The sequence below is a fragment of the Eupeodes corollae genome, chromosome 1 (genome assembly GCF_945859685.1).
Source record: "Eupeodes corollae chromosome 1, idEupCoro1.1, whole genome shotgun sequence".
Lineage (NCBI taxonomy): Eukaryota > Metazoa > Arthropoda > Insecta > Diptera > Syrphidae > Eupeodes > Eupeodes corollae.
In genome coordinates, this window is record NC_079147.1 from 234,817,384 (window position 1) to 234,840,618 (window position 23,235).

The window sequence follows — 23,235 nt, forward strand, 5'->3', positions numbered from 1 at the left end:
CACATCCTCATCTAAATTGGTCCAGCAATGTCGCGATGAGCTTGCGAGCCTAAATATTAACCTCGGTGTCAACCTGATCTGGGTTCCGGGCCATAGCGGTATCGTGGGAAATGAACGGGCTGACGAGCTAGCCAGGCAAGGATCGGCCCTTCATAGCTCACTTGCGGAAATGGTTAACATTCCTCTTGGTGCTATGAAGAGTAAAATCATTTATATCTACCAAACTGAATCAAACCGAAAGGTGGAGCAATTTACCCAACTGCATTATATCTAGGAAGATATGGCCCACCTATAACAAAACCCGTACAAACGATCTTCTATGCAGGCCAAGCCAAGGCATAGTCAGGATTGTTGCGGTTTGTACCGGACATTGCCCTATAGGAGAAGTTGGGTATCTCTTACAACACATTTTGCCGTAGTTGTAGTGACCAAGGAGAAAGTAAAACGACAATCCATTTCCTCTGCAATAGTCCTCCTTTGGCAAACACTAGAATGAAATGCTTTGGAAAAGCATTCTTTCACGAACTTGATGAGCTATCTGAGACAAAGATTAGAGACCTAATCTTTTTTCTCAATGCGACAAAATGGCTCTAACATAATCGCTATGAAGCTTCTCTATAAATCTTTCCCTTTCTATCGCTAATTGGATCTCAGGCTAGGTTGCCTTGAGATCGCCATTTATACCTACCTACCTTGTCCATATTTCTTGGCAAATGCTAATCAACGTTTTAAAATTTATTTTGAATTGTGTGGTTTTTTCCGAACAATGCAACCTCGCAAACCTGCTTCCAGCAATCGGTTCCTTATTGTTCTAGACGTTACTCCTGCACTTAATTGGCATGACACAGCTGAATGAATATCCTTGCTGGTCGCAAAAGGGTTGGTCTTGCTAAGTCTACAAATAAGTCTGTCCTCTTTGGCAGATGTTTTTCTTGCACAGTTTTTTTCTTTTGGAAGATTTTATGCTGCCTGTCTCCCTGTAGACCTTAAATGCTCCATATAGCACCTTTTTGGAGCAAAGCAAATCCTTGACGATGTTATCCATGGTAGCTTTTTTCTTGCAGTACTTGTGAATAATTATCTTCCTTAGCTCTGGTGTGCAGCTCTTGTTTTAAGCCATTTTTTCAAACTACATTGTAAAGCTAAGATATAGATATTTGAACAAAAACAAAAATGTAGCACCAAATATTTACCGTTAAATAATATCACTTCTTCAATATTTGCTCCCTGTTTCTAACTATTTTTCCAAGCTTAGATTTCAAATATTCTTTTGTAAGCTGGTTTAAACTGCCGATATTAAAAAATAACAGGTTTATGAAACCTGCAAACTAAAAACATGTTCCACAATAGCAGCAAAAAGAGAACTGTATTTTACCGTTTATCATTTGTTGTGTGTAAAGAGCATAAACAATGATAAGAAAAGTGCATATGTTTACTCTTTTCATTGTTTCTAATTATTTTTCCACCACTGTATTTGATTTCAGTTCAATTTTCAAAAAATAAAACAACTTGTTTATTTTTATTTATCCACATTTACTAAGCATTTAAATATCAGATTGTCAATATTTAAAATAAAATACAATTGAAATACATCAAGAACAAAAAAAGAAAACATCGATCAGTTCGATTGTAGCGAAAGTCAAATCCTAGCATAGAAAACTGTTCCAACAGGATAAGTTGATAACAATTTCACAGTCTCTCAAGCAAATAATATGTGAATTGGTGTAAGAGAAAGCTTTACCTATCAAGACATTTTGTGTAAGTCTTCTTCTCCTTTCAAGTTTCAAGGACGAGTCGTTAATATTGTGACAAGTATAAATGAAGATACGAGTATAGTTTTCCTTGGGCTTTTTAAATCGCTGTAATTTTTGCAATGTAACTTATTTGTTTCATTGCAAAAATTACAGCGATCAAAAAAGCCGAAACACAGTTTTCGGTAGGCTTTTTCGGTAGCTGTAATTTTTGCAATGGAACTTATTCGTTCCATTGCAGAAATTACAGCGACCAAAACGGCCGACGAAAAACTTTATTTCAACTTATAAATAAATAAATAAATAAATAAATAAATATAAAAAAAGAAATTTAAATACCTTGTCCTTCAAGGCTTCCAGAAGCTCATGAAATATTTTAAAATCAAATGGTATTCGCCCTTTTCAATCTCCACATCTTGCCTAGTTTTAGGCTCAGTTTCGATTGTTAAAGGCCGCTATTAAATTAAAAATTCAATTTAAAAAATTAAAATCAAATGAAAAACAAAAATACTTACAATACCATCTGATTCGTTCAGTTTGATTTTTTGAATTTCTTCCTGCTGATTTTTGTTGGCCTCTTCTTCGTTTTGCTTTCTCAAAAAGCAAAACCTCTGCCACTAAATTAAATTTTTAAAATTTTATAATTAAAGAGAAACATTTAAAATATATAAATAAAATTTTCTTACATTTTTTATTGCAGCCTTTGCCAGCACATACTGCATTTTAACGGGAGCAATTAATATTATTTTAAAATTTTAATATTCACTCCCGACACTTTTACGAACTATGAGTTTTTTGAAGTTCGATCAGAAAATTTTTGGTGTCAAGCTTACTACAATCAGAATAACAAAAATAAAGAACAGCGGTTTTGAGCAAAGTGTTTTTAACAACTAGTGAACCAAAATAGGGGTCTTGCACATGGTCGGTCACCGGGTGCACTTACCAAAAGTGACAGGTGTTAAATATTACAGATGTCAAAGGTGAAAAATGTCAAAAGTGACGGATGTGAAAGTGACAACTGTCAAAAGTGACAGATGTTAAAAGTGACAGTTGGAGTTCTCTTGACCAAGACATCAAGAGTCCGCGTAGAAAAAAACCAAACACCCAGAACTGTAATGACTTTCCAATCGGTTTAACACACTACAAATCCATTAAAAAATCTCCATGTCCCAAAATTCTAAAAACAAAGACTAAACAAAACCTTTCAGCAAACTTAGCATTTTTCAGGTTACAAAAGCGATGTCAGGGCTTATTAAAATAATAACTAAGCAAACACACTTCTCAAAAAGAACACCCTTTCAAATATATGTGAAATCGAAGTTTCTTTACACCCTACCCTCAACACTTCTTGTAGAGTAATATTTTCCCATGAACTGAAAAACCTATTAGAGAAGGAAATCATTCAAGGCCTAGCAGACCAATTTGTTACCGAATGAAAAAAAATTACAAAATTCGTAGACGGCAAAGTGATCAACACTCCTCTCTATCACTACTATCATTTAATTTGTATGAACTCCCTTCTGAAATTAAAATAGGATTCTTAAACTCTAAAGTTGAAACATATGTACCGAGACCGATGCACAAACAAAGAACAAATATTGAAGTACGGGTTAAGAAGGCCTGTGTTGCCTTCTACGCATGCAGCAAAACTAAAGTCGAAGATGATTTTATGGACGTACACAGCCGTAGTACATCCAATCTTAACATATGGTTCGATTGTGTGGTGGCCTGCTCTTAGCAAAGCCTATAATATTGATAAGCTAAAGAAGGTTGAGAGAACAGCTTAAATGTAGCTAAATCCTTTAGGCCTCCTGACATTGCTAGCGTTTTTCAGGCTGAACTGCTGGCAATAAGGAATTCATGTAAGATACTTAAACAAAGCCCAAACCATAACCTAAATGCGGCTATCTTCACAGACAGTCAGGCAGCTGTCAAAGCCATTAACTCGGCCACATCCTCATCTAAATTGGTCCAGCAATGTCGCGATGAGCTTGCGAGCCTAAATATTAACCTCGGTGTCGTGGGAAATGAACGGGCTGACGAGCTAGCCAGGCAAGGATCGGCCCTTCATAGCTCACTTGCGGAAATGGTTAACATTCCTCTTGGTGCTATGAAGAGTAAAATCATTTATATCTACCAAACTGAATCAAACCGAAAGGTGGAGCAATTTACCCAACTGCATTATATCTAGGAAGATATGGCCCACCTATAACAAAACCCGTACAAACGATCTTCTATGCAGGCCAAGCCAAGGCATAGTCAGGATTGTTGCGGTTTGTACCGGACATTGCCCTATAGGAGAAGTTGGGTATCTCTTACAACCCATTTTGCCGTAGTTGTAGTGACCAAGGAGAAAGTAAAACGACAATCCATTTCCTCTGCAATAGTCCTCCTTTGGCAAACACTAGAATGAAATGCTTTGGAAAAGCATTCTTTCACGAACTTGATGAGCTATCTGAGACAAAGATTAGAGACCTAATCTTTTTTCTAAATGCGACAAAATGGCTCTAACATAATCGCTATGAAGCTTCTCTATAAATCTTTCCCTTTCTATCGCTAATTGGATCTCAGGCTAGGTTGCCTTGAGATCGCCATTTATACCTACCTACCTTGTCCATGTTTCTTGGCAAATGCTAATCAACGTTTTAAAATTTATTTTGAATTGTGTGGTTTTTTCCGAACAATGCAACCTCGCAAACCTGCTTCCAGCAATCGGTTCCTTATTGTTCTAGACGTTACTCCTGCACTTAATTGGCATGACACAGCTGAATGAATATCCTTGCTGGTCGCAAAAGGGTTGGTCTTGCTAAGTCTACAAATAAGTCTGTCCTCTTTGGCAGATGTTTCTTTTGGAAGATTTTATGCTGCCTGTCTCCCTGTAGACCTTAAATGCTCCATATACCACCTTTTTGGAGCAAAGCAAATCCTTGACGATGTTATCGATGGTAGCTTTTTTCTTGCAGTACTTGTGAATAATTATCTTCCTTAGCTCTGGTGTGCAGCTCTTGTTTTAAGCCATTTTTTCAAACTACATTGTAAAGCTAAGATATAGATATTTGAACAAAAACAAAAATGTAGCACCAAATATTTACCGTTAAATAATATCACTTCTTCAATATTTGCTCCCTGTTTCTAACTATTTTTCCAAGCTTAGATTTCAAATATTCTTTTGTAAGCTGGTTTAAACTGCCGATATTAACAAATTAACAGGTTTATGAAACCTGCAAACTAAAAACATGTTCCACAATAGCAGCAAAAAGAGAACTGTATTTTACCGTTTATCATTTGTTGTGTGTAAAGAGCATAAACAATGATAAGAAAAGTGCATATGTTTACTCTTTTCATTGTTTCTAATTATTTTTCCACCACTGTATTTGATTTCAGTTCAATTTTCAAAAAATAAAACAACTTGTTTATTTTTGTTTATCCACATTTACTAAGCATTTAAATATCAGATTGTCAATATTTAAAATAAAATACAATTGAAATACATCAAGAACAAAAAAAGAAAACATCGATCAGTTCGATTGTAGCCAAAGTCAAATCCTAGCATAGAAAACTGTTCCAACAGGATAAGTTGAAATTAATCTCGAATCACAAGAGCTGAAAACTTGCATATTGTTGCCCTTTGTTTCTAATTTCATTGGAATTTGTTTTCCAAGTACAAGTATACATCGATTGGCCAGCTTGAATACACATTTGGGGACGAAGCCTCATCTAATAAGAAATTGGGACTGCTTTAAATATTAATTTGTATTTGGCGAGCCTTTAACAACAAATGTTTCTCGAACAATTTCACAGTCTCTCAAGCAAATAATATGTGAATTGGTGTAAGAGAAAGCTTTACCAGTCAAGACATTTTGTGTAAGTCTTCTTCTCCTTTCAAGTTTCAAGGACGGATCGTTAATATTGTGACAAGTATAAATGAAGATACGAGTATAGTTTTCCTTGGGCTTTTTAAATCGCTGTAATTTTTGCAATGTAACTTATTTGTTTCATTGCAAAAATTACAGCGATCAAAAAAGCCGAAACACAGTTTTCGGTAGGCTTTTTCGGTAGCTGTAATTTTTGCAATGTAACTTATTTGTTCCATTGCAAAAATTACAGCAACCAAAACAGCCGACGAAAAACTTTATTTCAACTTATAAATTAATAAATAAATAAATAAATAAATAAAAAAAAAGAAATTTAAATACCTTGTCCTTCAAGGCTTCCAGAAGCTCATGTAATATTTTAAAATCAAATGGTATTCGCCCTTTTCAATCTCCACATCTTGCCTAGTTTTAGGCTCAGTTTCGATTGTTAAAGGCCGCTATTAAATTAAAAATTCAATTTAAAAAATTAAAATCAAATGAAAAACAAAAATACTTACAATACCATCTGATTCGTTCAGTTCGATTTTTTTAATTTCTTCCTGCTGATTTTTGTTGGCCTCTTCTTCGTTTTGCTTTCTCAAAAAGCAAAACCTCTGCCACTAAATTAAATTTTTAAAATTTTATAATTAAAGAGAAACATTTAAAATATATAAATAAAATTTTCTTACATTTTTTATTGCAGCCTTTGCCAGCACATACTGCATTTTAACGGGAGCAATTAATATTATTTTAAAATTTTAATTTTCACTCCCGACACTTTTACGAACTATGAGTTTTTTGAAGTTCGATCAGAAAATTTTTGGTGTCAAGCTTACTACAATCAGAATAACAAAAATAAAGAACAGCGGTTTTGAGCAAAGTGTTTTTAACAACTAGTGAACCAAAATAGGGGTCTTGCACATGGTCGGTCACCGGGTGCACTTACCAAAAGTGACAGGTGTTAAATATTACAGATGTCAAAGGTGAAAAATGTCAAAAGTGATGGATGTGAAAGTGACAACTGTCAAAAGTGACAGATGTTAAAAGTGACAGTTGGAGTTCTCTTGACCAAGACATCAAGAGTCCGCGTAGAAAAAAACCAAACACCCAGAACTGTAATGACTTTCCAATCGGTTTAACACACTACAAATCCATTAAAAAATCTCCATGTCCCAAAATTCTAAAAACAAAGACTAAACAAAACCTTTCAGCAAACTTAGCATTTTTCAGGTTACAAAAGCGATGTCAGGGCTTATTAAAATAATAACTAACCAAACACACTTCTCAAAAAGAACACCCTTTCAAATTTATGTGAAATCGAAGTTTCTTTACACCCTACCCTCAACACTTCTTGTAGAGTAATATTTTCCCATGACCCTCGTATCGAGGGTCTGCACATATACTTAAACTGAAAAACTCACTCATACTCCGCCTAAATATCATCAAATATTTTTGCGGAAAAAAGAGTGTTGTGCATATCAACACGATATTAAATCTAGTGCAAGCCCTAAAATTGACTATACACTCCCAATTTATGGCAACAGCTCCAAGACAGATTTAAAAAAAACTAAAACCACCCTATCACGCCGCAATTCGAATTGCGTTAAATGCATATCGTACTACTCCAGTTTTTAACATGCTCGACGAATCTGGGTTTCCCTTTTAGACAATCGTGTTAAATTTGCCACAGCCAAAACCATACCAAAGCTTCTTACCTCTCAAAGTTCACTTATACGAAAAGATCTTTAACTCACGCTTAGAAGAAAAACCAAACCAAAAATAGCAAATGCAATATACCAAGCAATATACAGCAATTGACCTCCACATTCAAATTTATTATATTAATCCAGAGCCAGGTCCTTCTCCGCCTTGGTGTCTTAAAAATGATAGCATCAACACAACACTTGCTGCATATCTAAAAACCTCATTGGATCCTGTCATCCTCAGACAGTCTTACAATGAACTTGAACAATACCTTGTCTCTAACAATTTTGCCTTTTTGTATACTGGCGGCTCAAAAATAAACAACACCCCGGCATACGCAGTCATTAATCAGCGAGTAAATACGGTTCAAGCTAATGCTCTTATAGCTCAATATTTTCAGCAGAATCCGCTGCCATAATTAGTGCTATTGAGATTGCAGAAAACAAACGTGGTAAGTTCTGTATTTTCTCAGATAGCCTCTCCACTTAAAAGCCAGTTCTCAACTAAAATATTAACCAAGTTCCGATTACAACGATTGTAACAAATTATCGCAATACCCCAACAAACTTAAATTAGCCTGGATTCCAGGCAATAGGCATAGCAGATAATGAAGCAACTCGTCTTTTTTAAATATGTGCAAATCTAAAAGGAAAAGCTGATGGCTACAAATGTTAACGCTTTTTACTAATTATTTTCTGTAATTTTATATTACTTTAAATAAACTTAAAATAATAATAATAATAATGAAACACTATTGAAAACTAGATAGTATTTAGTCATCACATCATTGTAGGGCTAGGACTATAAAAAGCAGTATTGTTAGATGAAAACTTTATTATTATTTTTGTTTCAATTTATTTTTACTACTTATGTGCATCAAAGCCACATCACTTCCTGTGTTCAAATCATATTCCAACACAATCCGTCAAGCATCCTTAGATTTACTCATTCATGTTGCTAAAATTAACCATCAACAAAAACCGGCAAACTTATTTTTAATCAAACCACTTTTTGTTTTTCAGCTTCATATACATAATTATTTTTATGAGTATATAATGTGTACCGACTTGTTTGGTCTTTGGTGTTAAAAGGTGAAGAAACAAGTGAGCAACCTGCATTATGCAATGTGTAAATTTTTTACAAATGTATCAACTCTCAGAACGAACAACAACAAAACAAAATACACTATTTTTGTAAAGAAAAAGAATCCCCTCGACGGAAGTGAGGCTTTTTTGTATTCAATATAATATTATAGGGGTTAGGAGCTCATGAGCACATAAGAAAATACAAATTTACAACAATGACTGACTCTCCTCTTTCTTTCTTATATTCATAAAAATCAACTTTCAGGGTCAGTTGCAATTTTGTTCGGTTTAGTTTTGGGTGTGTTTTTGTTGTTTTGTTTATTTTGTTTATTTATTTAATGTGTGTTGCTTATAAAATTAGCAATCTAATTCTATTAAGATGAATAAGTGAAAATGTTACTAAACAAATGTGGTTCGTTAACGTATATTGACATGACGCAGCAAAATACTTAACCACTTTTACTCACACGTCAAGCTGATAACAAATAATATTCGAGAAAAAACAAAAGTTGTTTATGAAACTTATTTAGTTTATTTATAGGGATAATATTCTACTCATGTTTTCTCAGGTTAGTGTGACAAAGTTTGGCCTTACTATTAACTTTCTATGTGTGTTTAGGAAACTCTTCGAAATTTGTATCATAGTTAAATTTTGTTTCACAATTTTCTGCCAGGCGATTAAAAAACATTTTTTCATGCATTTTAAAAAAACTATGGAACATGATTTTTTGAAGCTTCTTCTGACTAAGAAAATCTTTCTCCACAAAATTTAAGAATACGAAAAAGTAGTTGTATGAAGGTGTCTTTTGATTTGAAAATGTTTTTATGATAAAGAATGCTTATATACGTCCTTTATACGCTTGTCGCATTTAACCTGATTATTCTACTTTCCTGAAGTGGCACGGTGGATTTTTTCAGCTGGATTTGAGGTAGTCAATGCATTTTGCATTGCACGACAAGAGTTTACCACTCTAATTTCACGACAATTATCATCTATCGAAGATAATAATTCACCAACAATTCAACCGTAATACCCTAACTTCCAGGAAAGCTCAGTATACCCTCAGCCCATTTTGGATGTAAGGAACCAAATCAGCCCTTATCAATGAGAAGAATAAGATTTGATAATTTCGTAGAAAGATTGCTTAGCTTAATTCATCATACTGGCGGTGTTTCGATTTATATGAAAAAGAACTAAACTTTGAAGTTATTAACGAGGTCAGAAATAATGATTGATCTGATTGTCTCGAAGTTAATATTGGCAATCGAAACATTATGTTAAAAATAATTCTAGTGTAAAGATCACCAAGTTGTTCTACATCCAATTTTTGTACAATGTTTGCCAATTTATTAGAACATGTGAATGTTGATAGAGAACTTTAAATTTTAGGTGATTTTAATATCGACTGGTTAGCTGATAGAACTTATAAAAGCAGACTACAATCTATATGTGTTGATAATAATTTATGTGTTATCAATAAGGAACCGACGAGGATAACGGCTGTGTTTGTTGTCAAAAGTAGTAGATATTGATGTATTCGTTGATTTGTTGTGTGATGAATTGGATATAATTGTAAAAGGAATGATTGTTGAGAAAAAAGTTACTAATCGGAAATGTCAGTGGTTTAATAGAAAATTAGCAAAATTAAAACAACATACAATTTTAAAATATGAACAATTCAGGGCTCGATATTTGGGGTGTTCTTGTTCCTATTATACAGAAATGATATAAACTTGGCAGTAAAATATTGTAAATTATGTATGCTTGCTGATGACGCCCTTCCCTTTATTTCTGGGAAAGATATGCATGAATGTACGGAGAAAATTAATAATAACTTGCGATCCATAAGTGAACGGCTGATTATTAATAAGTTAAAACTGAATGTGAAGAAAACAAAGTGGACGTACTTAGGAGTAGTAATTGACAATAAAATAAACCTTAAAGCTAATACGGAGTATGTTTCCAAGAAACTTTGGAATAAAATATGCTTTCTTGGCAGGATTAGGAAAAAATGTCAATTAATATTGCAATTAAAATTTATAACGCAATAGTTAAATCTCATTTTCAATATTGTTCCACCATTTTATTTTTATGTTCTCAAGGAGATTTGTCTCGCCTCCAAAAGCTGCAAAATAAAGCTATGAGAATAATCTTAAAATGTTCGCGTCTTACCCATATAAGAACTATGTTACAGAAACTTAACTGGCTTAGTAGGATAACTCAGATTATTAAATTGAATGTTTTATTGTTTGTATTTAAAATGAAAAACAATATGCTTCTAAAGTACTTAAGCAATAATTTAAAATATATCTTATAATCTTAGAAGTGCTCAAAACTGTAGAGTTGATAAGAAAGCAACCACTTTTTTATATTTTCCCTTTTATACTAATTTCCCTCCTCTGCTGTTGGTAGCAACGAGAATAAAAAGGTAGCGATACCTAATTTCAGTAGTGGCAGGGTTGTGAAAAATGGCCCTACCACTACTAGTGAGAATACTTCCAGAAATGGAAAACTCTCTAAAGGCCTTTATAGACAAAGGCGGCAAGCGGCGAAAATCTTGAAGGCCTCTGGTGCATCATCGGGGGCTGAAAAGACTCCGCAGCAAACCGCCAGCGTCGAATGGGCCAAAAGCATACTTGCTTCAAAAAGATCCAATAAGGACTCTACGTCCAAGAGAGAAAGGTCAAACCATTTAAAGCTGCAGGACCAGATGGTATAATAGCAGTCGAATTACAAAAGGCTTCTGATATAATTGCACCAATCCTTGAGGCAATTTTTACCAGCTGTCTTTACCTGGTCCATGTTCCCTTGGCATGGAGAGAAGTTAAAGTTGTTTTTATACCTAAAGCAGGTAAATGCTCCCAAGTCAATCCTAAAGATCTACGACCTATAAGTCTATCATCATTCCTTCTTAAGACCCTGCAAAGATTGATTGATATCCATTTTAGGGCACGTATCGATACAAGACTTCTGTCTTCGTCTCAACATGCCTACTGTAAGGGTAAATCTGTGGAAACAGCGTTACACACTTTAGTACGCACCATCGAATATTCCCTCCATCATAAAGAGTTCACTTTGGTTGCTTTCCTTGACATCGAAGGTGCCTTTAACAACGTGTACACATCTGCAATCACATCTGCACTGACATCTCTAAATGTAGAGAGTTCGCTTCGGGAGTTAATTTATTTAATGCTTACTAGCAGAATAATTAACTCAAAACTGGGCAACTTTTCTTGCAGATGATTCGTTAGTAGAGGGACACCGCAAGGTGGTGTTCTATCCCCTCTCCTCTGGAACCTAGTGGTGAATGAAATCCTAACTAGTCTGGATGCGGAGGGTTTCAGAGTGATAGCTTATGCGGACGACGTTGCTATAGCAGTTTCAGGAAAGCATCTTAATATCCTAAAAGAACTCTTACAAAATGCCTTAGACAGACTAATACTTTGGGCTGATCGGTGTGGACTGGGTGTTAACCCACACAAAACCGATCTGGTCTTATTTTCGAGGAGATACAAAATTCCATTTGTCAACCCTCCTTATATTAAAGGAATCCAATTAAAATTCTCAGACGAGGCTAAATACCTAGGTCTTGTCTTAGACAAAAAACTAAATTGGAAACGCAAGGTACAGGAAAGAGTCAAAAAAGCTACTGTAGCTCTCTTTTCTTGCAAAAAAGCTATTGGTAATAAATATAGTTTACAGCCCAGAATCACGCATTGGCTATACACATCGGTAATCAGACCGATTTTTACGTACGGTGTGGCAGTATGGTGGACTGCTTTAGAGAAAGGTATAAACAGGGATAAGTTAAATAAAGTCCAACGTTCAGCCTGCCTATGTATAAGCGGATCGCTTCGCACGACCCCGTCTGCAGCACTGGACACCTTGCTCTACCTTACACCTCCTGAAATATTTAGCAAACAAATAGCTGCAAGCTCTGCTATTCGCTTCAATGCTTCGTCGCAGTGGACTAACAACAACATTGGCCACTCCGTAATTCTAAGGTACTTAGAATCAATTCCAAAGCACACAGACTACATCATCCCCCAACTACAATTCGACAGAAACTTCCAGATTTCTATACCTACCAGATCTTTTTGGGAGGATAGGACATTCTTAGAGAATGAGTCAATCCATTTTTACATAGATGGGTCAAAAACAAAAGAAGGAGTTGGTGGAGGTGTTTACTTTGAACGACTGAAATTAAGTCTCTCATTCCGCCTTCCCAATCATTGTAGCGTGTTCCAGGCGGAACTTTTGGCGATTAAGGAAGTCTTGTCTTGGCTCAAAGAAAACGTGATATCAACATCTGATATCCGTATTTTCTCTGACAGCCAGGCCGCTATCAAATCTCTGGACTCTGTCTCTACAAACTCTATAACAGTCCATAACTGTCGATCATCTCTAATGGAGATGGAGCAACAGTTTAATATTTACCTTTGCTGGGTGCCGGGCCATAGAGACATTCCAGGTAACTGTAAGGCAGATGAACTCGCCAGGAACGGTACAGTACAGCCCATGCTACCACGTTTGGCAAGTACTGGCATACCAATCGCTACTTGTATACTGCTGCTAATGCAAGACGCTGTAAGGAGGGCAGGCACCAGGTGGAACAACATCACCACGTGTCAAGCCACAAAAAACATCTGGCCAACACTGGATTTAAAACGTTCAAGGTGCTTACTCTCTCTAAGCAGATCGCATATAAGCTCGATAATAGGTGTCATAACCTGACACTGTCTAATAGGAAAGCACGCCACGAGACTAGGCGTATTCTCAAATGACTTTTGCAGAAGCTGTATGGACGAGGAAGAGGAAGAAACGGTTCTTCATCTTCTCTGCACATGCCCTGCTCTAGCTCGAAAACGAAAGAATTACCTAGGAGAATTCTTCTTTAACGATCTAAACGATCTAAATCATATCAGTATAATCAGCCTCTCACGTTTCGTAAGGGACTCTAACTGGTTCCATTGAGCTTAGGAGGAAGCCTCAAGATTCATGTGGTATCACAATGGGCCATTAAACTGGCCTAAGTGTGTCCGTTTCCATCTTGGACAGCCACTATAACCTAACCTAACCTAGCCTGAGAGGTATTTAAAGACTCAGACAAAAAACCTGTTCCGACTTCACACACAATCAGGCATCGTTCGTAACTAAACCACCCTCTCAATCTCTTCTTTTTGGAAAAATTACTATAAAATCCTTACTGATGCTAAAAGTAGCGTACCTGAATTAATGAGATGAAAATTCTTATTGAAATTCGTTGACATAGAAAATCGAGAAAGTGATAGTTTCCAAAAAAATCATTCAAATGCTGATATGAAACAAAAATAATATATTTATGTACAACTTTGCACTACATTTTAATGGTTATAATTATAACATATATGAAAGTAAAGTTGCAAAAAATAAATCAAAATACCATATCTCAATAAAAATCTGATAAAAAAGTCATCTAATCAAAATTTTCAATCAGCTACTTGTCATTTGTATACCTGGAAAGTTAACAAGCTATCGATTTTTCTGTTGCGATACAAACAAATAACCAAAATAATGACGTCCAATCTAATTCAACTCTTTCATTTTAAACTTAAGTATACATAAACACATACATTCGAAATCAAATTTGGTTGTTGCCTTAGTCCAAATGAGTTTCAAATCACAGTTAAATATGTATGTACCTATGTAAGGTACTTATATCCAATCAGTTCCACTGTTTAAAAGTTAAATAAAGAATTTGAGAGTAGATAGACGGTTTGCTAATGTTGTTTACTTAAAAGTTACCAAATTAGGAAAATCAATTAAAAAGATAGTCTAATCAAATACGGCTTTAACCTCACAACCCAGTTATACACTCGTATTGTGTCTAAAATTGAAGATTTATAAAGTTCGTGTTTTTAAATTAAAAAATAAAGTTGTAAATAACATCAATACAAATATAGATTGACTATCTAAATGCAATTATCTTAAAAAGACATCCTTTGTTTGAAGATGCATGAAAGGGAGGGGCATTTGAGGTTTCCCAATAAACTTCTCCATTTAGTTCAGACCTTAATAAACTAAATTAGGTGAGGTCACTTTCCCCTTGTGCGCGGCACCCGATCTGCGTTGACGTGTCGGCGTAGATAAGAAGACTTTCCGGGCAGGAGCATAGGTTTCCATGCGCTCTACGTGACCCAGTCATTTTAGGCATTGGATTACTATCCTTCTGGCTAAGTTTACATCGATCTACAGTCCGCTGGTCGTTCTCCTGCATTCACGTTCTATGCATACGGGAACGTAGATAAGGCGAAGAAGGTGCTTTCATTCGCTTTTGTTATAGTCGATGCTTCTACTTTGACTTTGGGTAACTCTAGAAAGGGCTTTGCTACTCAACTGCTTGCTAAACCCAAAGAAACAGCGGTTAGCATGAGTAATTCTTCGTTCACTCTCAGCGTTGGTGTTATTTTCTGCGTTCATAGCCGAGCCAAGGTAGACAAAGTCCGTAACTACCTCAAAGTTACGACTCTCGGTGGTGACTTTTGACGAGAAGTCGCTGCTGTAGTTCCTTTTTTGATGATAGCAAGAATAAACGAACGAGTTTGGCGGGGATGCCAAAACAAGAAAAGACTCCATATACTTCGTCCAAGTAGGCGCTGTCATATGGCCGATGAAAGGATTGATTGTGTCTATGTGATGTTCTTGGGTTTTTTTTGCCAAGATTATGGACCCTGATTACTCTATAATTAGTGCAGTTAAGCAGGTTTTCTTTTTTTAAGTATCAGGACAAAAATACTGAGGTTCAATTTATCAGCCATGCATTGGTGCATGCTTCTATCCAAATTATCTCCATCTGCTTGGAAAAGCTTGGCATATGACACTCTTTACTTTTGTCGTAAGTCGAAAAAACTGGATTGTTGAATGGGTCATCCTATCTGACAACAGAATTCGGTTGCTCCCTCGTTATACAGTCTGCAGATGTAATCCTTCCATATCCTCAGCATTGCCTGAGGTTCTACTATGATGTTAACACTTTTTTCTTTGCAGCCTTAGGTTCGAGGTTTTTGCATTTGTGAATTTCGTTTCACCTGCTTATATAACTTTTAAACTTAATTTCTGCTTCAAAACGTCTTGGACCGCACGTAGAAGGTCAGGAGCTAGTTAAGAAAAATAGGAATAGAAGCTACTTTCGAATACAAATAGAATGAAATATCCAAAAGCAAAATCAATTTTGTTTAATATATTTTATTCAACGAACGAACTTCAGGCTTTTTATGGTCGTACAAGTTGTGCTCCGTTATCATATCAATAGAACTAATCAAACAATAAAATAATAATTCAAAACTCCCAATTCAATAATTTAATCTTGCCTTGGACAAAAAACTATGATTATAGCTATGACTGTGAGCATTGCTACTAACATTAACATAAACATTAAATTGATTAATTAGTCGCTGAAACGTTGGAGCTAACAGTCTTCACATATTTTATATGAATATCTTAAAGAGTCATATCATTCCATATTCAAGTTTAAAACAGTATACTTTACATCATTCATGCGACTACACGACGAGGACAGAACTATACTCGTATATTTTATCTAGCAATTCATTAAGTTTTGTTTTTTTTCTTTATTATTTTTAAGAGCATATGTTTTTGAGATAAGAAGAACAACAGGAAATTGTGTTCGCAATGCACTCACTTGACCCTGATTATTCCTCAACTGTATCTCTGTTTGTTGTATTGTAAACATTTATTTATATCTTCTTCTCTTTTTGTTCATATTCCAGACTCGAGAGAGCATCATCGACACAACATTAAAGCACTTCAAATCGAACATTCATCACAATCTCGATGGCCGCCGATACAGAAACAGAATGGTTGGAAGATCTTTTACGTGAGGTGCAGCTTGAGCAATTCCTTGCGAGAATTCGTGATGATTTGCAAGTTACGCGCTTGGCACATTTCGATTATGTCCAGCCAACTGACCTGGAACGTTGCGGACTGGGCAAGCCGGCCATTCGACGACTCATGGAAGCCGTTCGAAAGAAAAAGGCACATCAATGGCGCAAGAACATCCTCTCCAAGTTGATTGGCGGTGGGAAACAACCCAGCAAGAAGCAATCAAATGTCCCGAAAGAAAACCAATCGACACAGCTGACGTGTTTGATCCATGAAAAGGATGTAACACTGGGCATTAAATTGGGCGATGGATCTTTCGGAGTTGTGCGCAAGGGAGAGTGGACGACGCCTTCAAATCGTATCGTACCGGTGGCGGTTAAAGTTCTCAAATCAGATAATCTCACCCAACCAGGCATCATTGATGATTTCTTTCGTGAGGTGCAAGCTATGCACGCATTGGATCATCCAAATTTAGTTCGCCTACACGGGGTGGTTCTCTCGCAGCCGATGATGATGATCACGGAGTTGGCGGAGAGGGGTTCTTTGTTGGACTTAATGCGAAAGCAATGTAAACATACACCCCTGAGAAACATCTGGATTTGGTCGGTTCAAATAGCCACTGGGATGGCATACCTGGAACACAAACGCTTTCTACATCGTGACCTGGCTTGCCGGAATGTGCTGCTGGCAGTGGGGAATAAAATTAAAATAGGTGACTTTGGTCTGATGCGAGCATTGCCCCAGGAGGACGATTGCTATGTGATGTCCGAGCATAAAAAGGTTCCGTTTCCATGGTGTGCTCCCGAATCGTTGCGGTATAGACAATTCAGTCATGCATCTGATACTTGGATGTTTGGTGTTACTCTTTGGGAGATGTTTACATTTGGAGAAGATCCTTGGGTGGGTTTGAATGGTTCTCAGATTCTAAGAAAAATTGATAGAGAAGGCGAACGATTGCATCATCCCGAAGCCTGTCCACCCGATGTTTATGAATTAATGCTGCAATGTTGGGATAAAACACCCTCGGAAAGACCTACATTTGCTGCTATCAAGTAAGTAGTGGATTTTATATTGAAGAAGAGTTTTGTTTGTTAATAAACGTTTTCAATTCTAGAGAGTTTCTCAATGGTTCTGAACCACAATTATTGAAAGCGATTAAACCATTTCACGAAGTAAACAAGTTGACAATCGAAGTGAACGATTTTATTGCAATAGTCGATGGTCGCCCAGAATTGAAGTTCATCAAAGGACAAAATCAGAGGACATTTGAAGTGGGAATATTTCCAAGGTGAGTTTTTATTGATTTTTATAGTAAAAAGTATTCTTCTTCTATTTTATAAAATCCCAATCAAAGCAGGGCTAAGTAACTTAAAACCCTGAACCTACAGATTTTTGTATGCTAATTCTGAATGTCCAATTTGAAAAGCAATTTTTCATGAGAAGAATAACTCTTGGAGTATTTGTCAGCTCAGGCGCAACAGCTCGTAGACAACCAGAGCCCAGAGACTTACAACTCTCTACCATCTCTGTGTGCGAGTAACCTCAAGGATGGAGGGGACCTAGAGGTTTTATGTCGAATGCGAACACCTTTTTCGAGAGAGCACATTTTATGACAAATATAACTAAATTTAATTTTCAAATTCCTCGCAAGTACCCGTGGAAAAAAACTTTGGTAGCACAAGCAGGGATTGAACCAAGGCCTATGCAATGACAGTCTTATGCACTAACCATCGCACCACGCAAATACATATGTATAATGTATATGCTTTAGGCATTTAATGCTGTCTGTACAGCCATCTACAGTCAAACTCTTCTTTCTCCAAGCTCGGGGCATAAGGTTTTTAAGTTTATATCAAACAGTTTGCCTGAAGGGCAAAAATAACAGATGTGTTTTTAGGTTTTCAATCTGGCAATAATATTTTCGGATTTGGTCTTTTTGGCAGCTTAAGTGACAACTTTTCATAATAAATAGACTTACTCCTGAACAACGTTTGTAAATCGCGCAAATTTTTTACCAAAATAATAGTTTGGTTCACGAGACGCATCGAAACAGTTTAAGATAATTACTAACAACACCAACACCTGACAATAAGCCTTAATTTGGTGGCACGTCCTTCCACCTGCTGCCCCAGGGCATTGTTTTATCGCTTAGTTTTTGAAAATAACCGAACGGATTTACGCAAAGATTTACTCTATTATTTGGCGAGATGCTTCGAGTGAGTTCCTTTTTCTAAGCTACGAAGACATAACAAATTCAATTATTTGTTATTGGTTTTTTGAGTAATAAAAAACCAATACCCTTTGCATATAAGATAAACCACAACCACCACGATACTCTCACAAGGAGTCCATCCCATATATGTTCCTGGAATTAACCAGGGGGCTACAACATATCCCGTGGTACCACATCTACAGTGGTGTGTTAATTTAGTCTTTGATAAAGTGACATCTAGGGAAGATAACCCTAGATGTGGTCGCTCAGCCTTATCTACAATTTACATAATTCCTAAAAATAATTTTTGATCCCACTGCAGACTATTTTAATATTATATGAAATACCGACGAGTTATAGTCATTCGATTTGTATACTTACTGATTTTCATGGTTTTTTTTATAATTTTTATCAGTAAATCAACCTCTAATCCAAAGGAAGGACGACAGTCCTGTGTTAACCATCTATCGGAAGATTTAATCTTGGAAGGAAGTTAACCATAGCTTCTTGTGTTCGCTTACAAGTTGAGAATTTTCTCAGTGCAGTTCTAAGCTGTGCCTTTTTCAATAACTATGAATTGATCAGTATCCTTCATCATCGAGCTGCACTGATTTCTCTGACTTGTGCCCAGGGGCACGTGGAGGTGCAAGTAAGCACTTCTTCCTTTCAGATTATAGACAAGCATGTAGCTTCCCTACATCTACAAGGAAGTCAGTTTGACCCACGCATCGGAACGATCAATTTGAATTGATAATTTTCGTGAGCACATTATCTCGCGTCGTGCCGCGGCGTGTCCTCTATGATCGTGCGATTAAACAGCTTGACTATTTTTGCCGGGTTATGTGCATTTGCCTTGAAAGTGAAAATTCGGCGCTGACATACGGCCAAAATTGCTACAAAAAGTGGTAGAAAAGTTTTTAAAACTTAATGGCAAATTCTTATCTTTATAAAGCTGAATTTTTGGCCATAACCAAAACCACTCTAGCAATACGATCATGAAAAATCTGCTCTTTTTAGTTTCCTTTCAAACTTAAATTTAATTATTTATCGTGAATAAAAGTGAAGTTACAGTTGAAAATTTTGAATAAATTAAATACGAAATTTGTTCATTTTAGAAATATATTAGAAAAGCACAAAGCCAATGATCTTGTCCGGCCCACAAACGATGGCTTGCGTCAAGTCGGAGGAGGGCATGGATCCTCTTTTGGATTTTGTTGGGGTGGCCCAGCATTAGGTGCTCCACCAGTTCAATCTGATATTGAAGGAGGTAAGAATGTCTTTTGTAAATTAATTACCCTTTTTCTTTTAATATCTTTTCGTGGTCATATTTGTTTTTAGATAATCGCAATCGCAAAAGTGCCTCATTTCAACTTAAAGAACGCAAGTCTTCCACATTCAAACAATTTGCTTACAATAAACTTGTCAATGAACGAGGTGCAACTGGTCAATTGTTACAACAACGATCGTCGATGCCATCAAAGCTAAGTAATATGACTAGCAATGGACAACAGCCACAACCGCAACAGAAGGAAGGAATACTGATAGATATTTCTCCAGAGTTTGTAGCTTCAGAATCTTGCCAGGGTACGTCCTCGTTGAAAGTTGATAGCTCTTTCTGTATTTTGGATGCACCTATCGATGTACCAACTGAAGAGGCACCTCAGCCATCGCCACCACAACAACAGCAGCAACCATCACAGACAACTGCGGCACAGTTTCAGCTTCCGACACGTTTAGAACCACCTCCATATCAAATGCCTCCAACATATTCAAATACCTTAGAGTTTAGTCATGCGGTGAATAAAGATCCCTTCGACACGTCTGGAATCGAGGCTACGCCCAATGGTGGGATTTACTCAAATGTAAATAAACAACCAAACAGTTATGATGGCACAGAACAGGCCTCTTCATCAGTTTTCAGCAGTCCGGTAGCTCGGAAGAGTCTTATGTTTACTCAGAATAAGGAGAACATCCCACAGGATCTCCAGCAACCAGAGACGGCCAGTGCAGTTATGCAGTTTACATCAAATTCCAACGAATCTCTGGGTGCTAGCCAAAACAATCTTAATCTAGAATGCGTTGCAGCATCTGAAAAAATGCTCGACAAGTCTTTCATAGCTGAGCTCGAGAAAGACATGTATAAAAGTCCTGGAAGCCAAACTGATTTTGAACGGAACTCATCACAAATGTATGCCAACAAAGAAGCAATGTATAAACACAATTTGACACCTCTGAAGAACATCAATTCGTCTCCTCCATCCAATGGTGCCTCGCCAAAGATCAAAAACGAGCGGTACGGTTCTGTGAACGTAGACAATCGAAATAGCTTGTACGGCAGTGACGTTGAGCTGAGACAGAAACAAAACAACACTGAACAGCAACAGCATCAACATCAGCAGCCTAGCACTTCTTCGGTGGTGAATCAAATCTGGTACGAGAAAGTGGCTGGCCGAGAGTATTACTCCCAACCGCCAGCGGACTTTTATCAAAACACTTATGCGCAACAAAAAAGCAGCAATGAAATGTTGCATCAGTCAAATAATAATAATTTTGTTCGTCCTATGATGCAGAAAACGTCGAATATTTATAATTCGGTGCCGGCAAGTGTGTACGGAGCAGTTCCGAGGGATTTTTACGATTCCGTAGCACCCACTCCATCCACATATTATGGTCAGGTACCTTTCAACGGTGGCGGTGGAGGCGGAAGCCATGCGGTGCATGGAGGTGCTGCTGCTATATACTCTAATGGAACTGTTACACCTATCCATCCTGTGATATACGATGAAGTTGCAATGGAAGAATACCTAAGGCCAACTCGACCAGCACCTCTAGCGCCACCACAACTTTCTGCCCAGCAGATTCAGCGAAGATTGGAAAAGTTGAAATTGCAACAAGAAAGCGGAGACCCCGCTGCTGCTGCTGCAGCAACATCTATCTATGGGTCAGCTGAAACTCTTGAAAACCAAATGATAACCAGCATTTTGAATGATCTCGGACCGCCTGCCACTGAATCTGATATTAGGTCGGCGCTGCGAGCGGCAGGAGGAGATCCAAACATTGCCATTCGATTTTATAAAATCGATCAATTGTCAAGGTGAGTTCAATTTTGTATAACTTAAACGAAGTGAAGTTTAACTGACAATCTTACTTATTTACTCTTCCTATTATTAGGCTCGGCCTTGCCAATCGACCCCAGTGTGAGCAGGCTCTACAAAAAACTGGATGGAGTCTCGAATTGGCAGCTGCTGTTCTCCTCGAATCCACTTCATAAATACATCACCAATCCCATAGTCTTAGAATACAACTTAACTGACCATTCCGATGTGCCCAGTATAAGCTCCTAATGTGTCCGTTTTTTTATTAGATTAAAAAATAAAAGTAAATTTTGTGAAAAAGTCACAAAACTCACCAAAATAAAATTAAAACTAAAAAAAAAATAAGCGAATTTAACTCTAATCGATGTCAATTTAATTTTCCCCAAAACCGATTATATATTTGCTAAATGAACAAAGCTGACATTTAAATTTTAAATAGCTAAGGTTTGTGCGGCTGTCTCGGAGTTTATGTTGAAAGAACTCTAAACACAACAAACCTTAACTATAAAAATAAATATTTTACATATGTGTTTATGTAGTTTTAAGTTTTAATGAACATAAACAGAAGAAAATAAGAAACACACGATGCAGTAGTTAGAGATAATGTTTTAAAATTTTAATTTAATTTAATTTTATTGGTTTAAATTATCAATTATGCTTGAAAACATGACTATAAATAAATTATTTTAGATACTCTTAATTCAAAAACAAAACTAACAAAAATACTCTGTCCTTTGTTGAGAATACAGGATACAAAATATATATTTTACGACAAAAACGAACTAAAAGATAAAACATAATATTACTTATATACATATTAAGTTTAAACAGATTCTATGTAAATAAAAAAACGAATATATTTTATTTTAAATAAACAAACAATCTAGATAGACAAGACTACGAATTATCACGTTCGCGACTTCAAGTTAAATGTACTAATTGATAAATAACTGTGAAGCAAAATCATGTTGACGATGAGTAAAATATGAACAAACTGAAATATATATATATATATAAGTTTAATGTTCTAAATAAATGAACTATTGCAAAATAATGCATGTGATGTAAATTGTTTGTATTTTATTTTGAATAAGAAATTTATGTTAGGGATAAATTTTGTATGTGATGATTTATTGAGAACGATTTAAAGTTAGTGTGAATTTTTTCAAAAGCAATATATGCGTTTATGAAAAAGGCCGACCGCAATATTTTCTACGGAAGTTAGTTTGAATTTCTATCCATACTATAAAAAAGGTTATGATTAAGACCTTCCGGAAAATAATAATTTAACCATCGACCTAAGTCGAAGGGAGGACCAACTTTAGGTTGAGAACATATATTTTTGCAAAAGCGAAAAAAATGGTGGCATACATTCGCTTCCACTAAGGCACTTCTCCTTATCCAGACGGCAGCGGACGAATTCTCGAGATGGAATCAATGGTGGCGTCTACAGTTTCAATAAGGTTGAACTACTTATTGAACACCTTATAATGCTTCTACGACTTATTTGGAGCCCAGGCCTATAAGGGGTGGTTTATTCGACTCCCCCTTTTGGACAAGGCATATGAGCAGAGCCCTGGCTATGACATTAAAATTGTCTTAGGAGATTTTAATGCCAAGCCAGGAAGAGAAGTCATCTTTGGTGGCACAAT

The 23,235-nt window shown here is 36.3% G+C and overlaps 1 protein-coding gene across 2 annotated transcripts in view; it reads left to right on the forward strand.

Moving 5' to 3' along the window:
• The window catches only part of LOC129940559 (activated Cdc42 kinase Ack), a 30,987-nt gene extending 8,335 nt beyond the window's left edge, over window positions 1-22,652 (forward strand). The window contains exons 1-6 of one of the 2 annotated variants that reach the window (XM_056048938.1): window positions 8,715-8,963; window positions 16,165-17,328; window positions 17,391-17,564; window positions 19,604-19,755; window positions 19,827-21,582; window positions 21,660-22,652. In XM_056048938.1, coding sequence (XP_055904913.1) covers window positions 16,229-17,328; window positions 17,391-17,564; window positions 19,604-19,755; window positions 19,827-21,582; window positions 21,660-21,759 — 3,282 coding nt within the window. In that variant the 5' untranslated portion in view covers window positions 8,715-8,963; window positions 16,165-16,228 and the 3' untranslated portion in view covers window positions 21,760-22,652. Of the gene's footprint in view, window positions 1-8,714; window positions 8,964-16,164; window positions 17,329-17,390; window positions 17,565-19,603; window positions 19,756-19,826; window positions 21,583-21,659 lie in introns of those variants that run through there. The other variant, XM_056048937.1, reaches the window with a different exon arrangement.
• The last annotated feature ends 583 nt before the right edge of the window (window positions 22,653-23,235 follow it).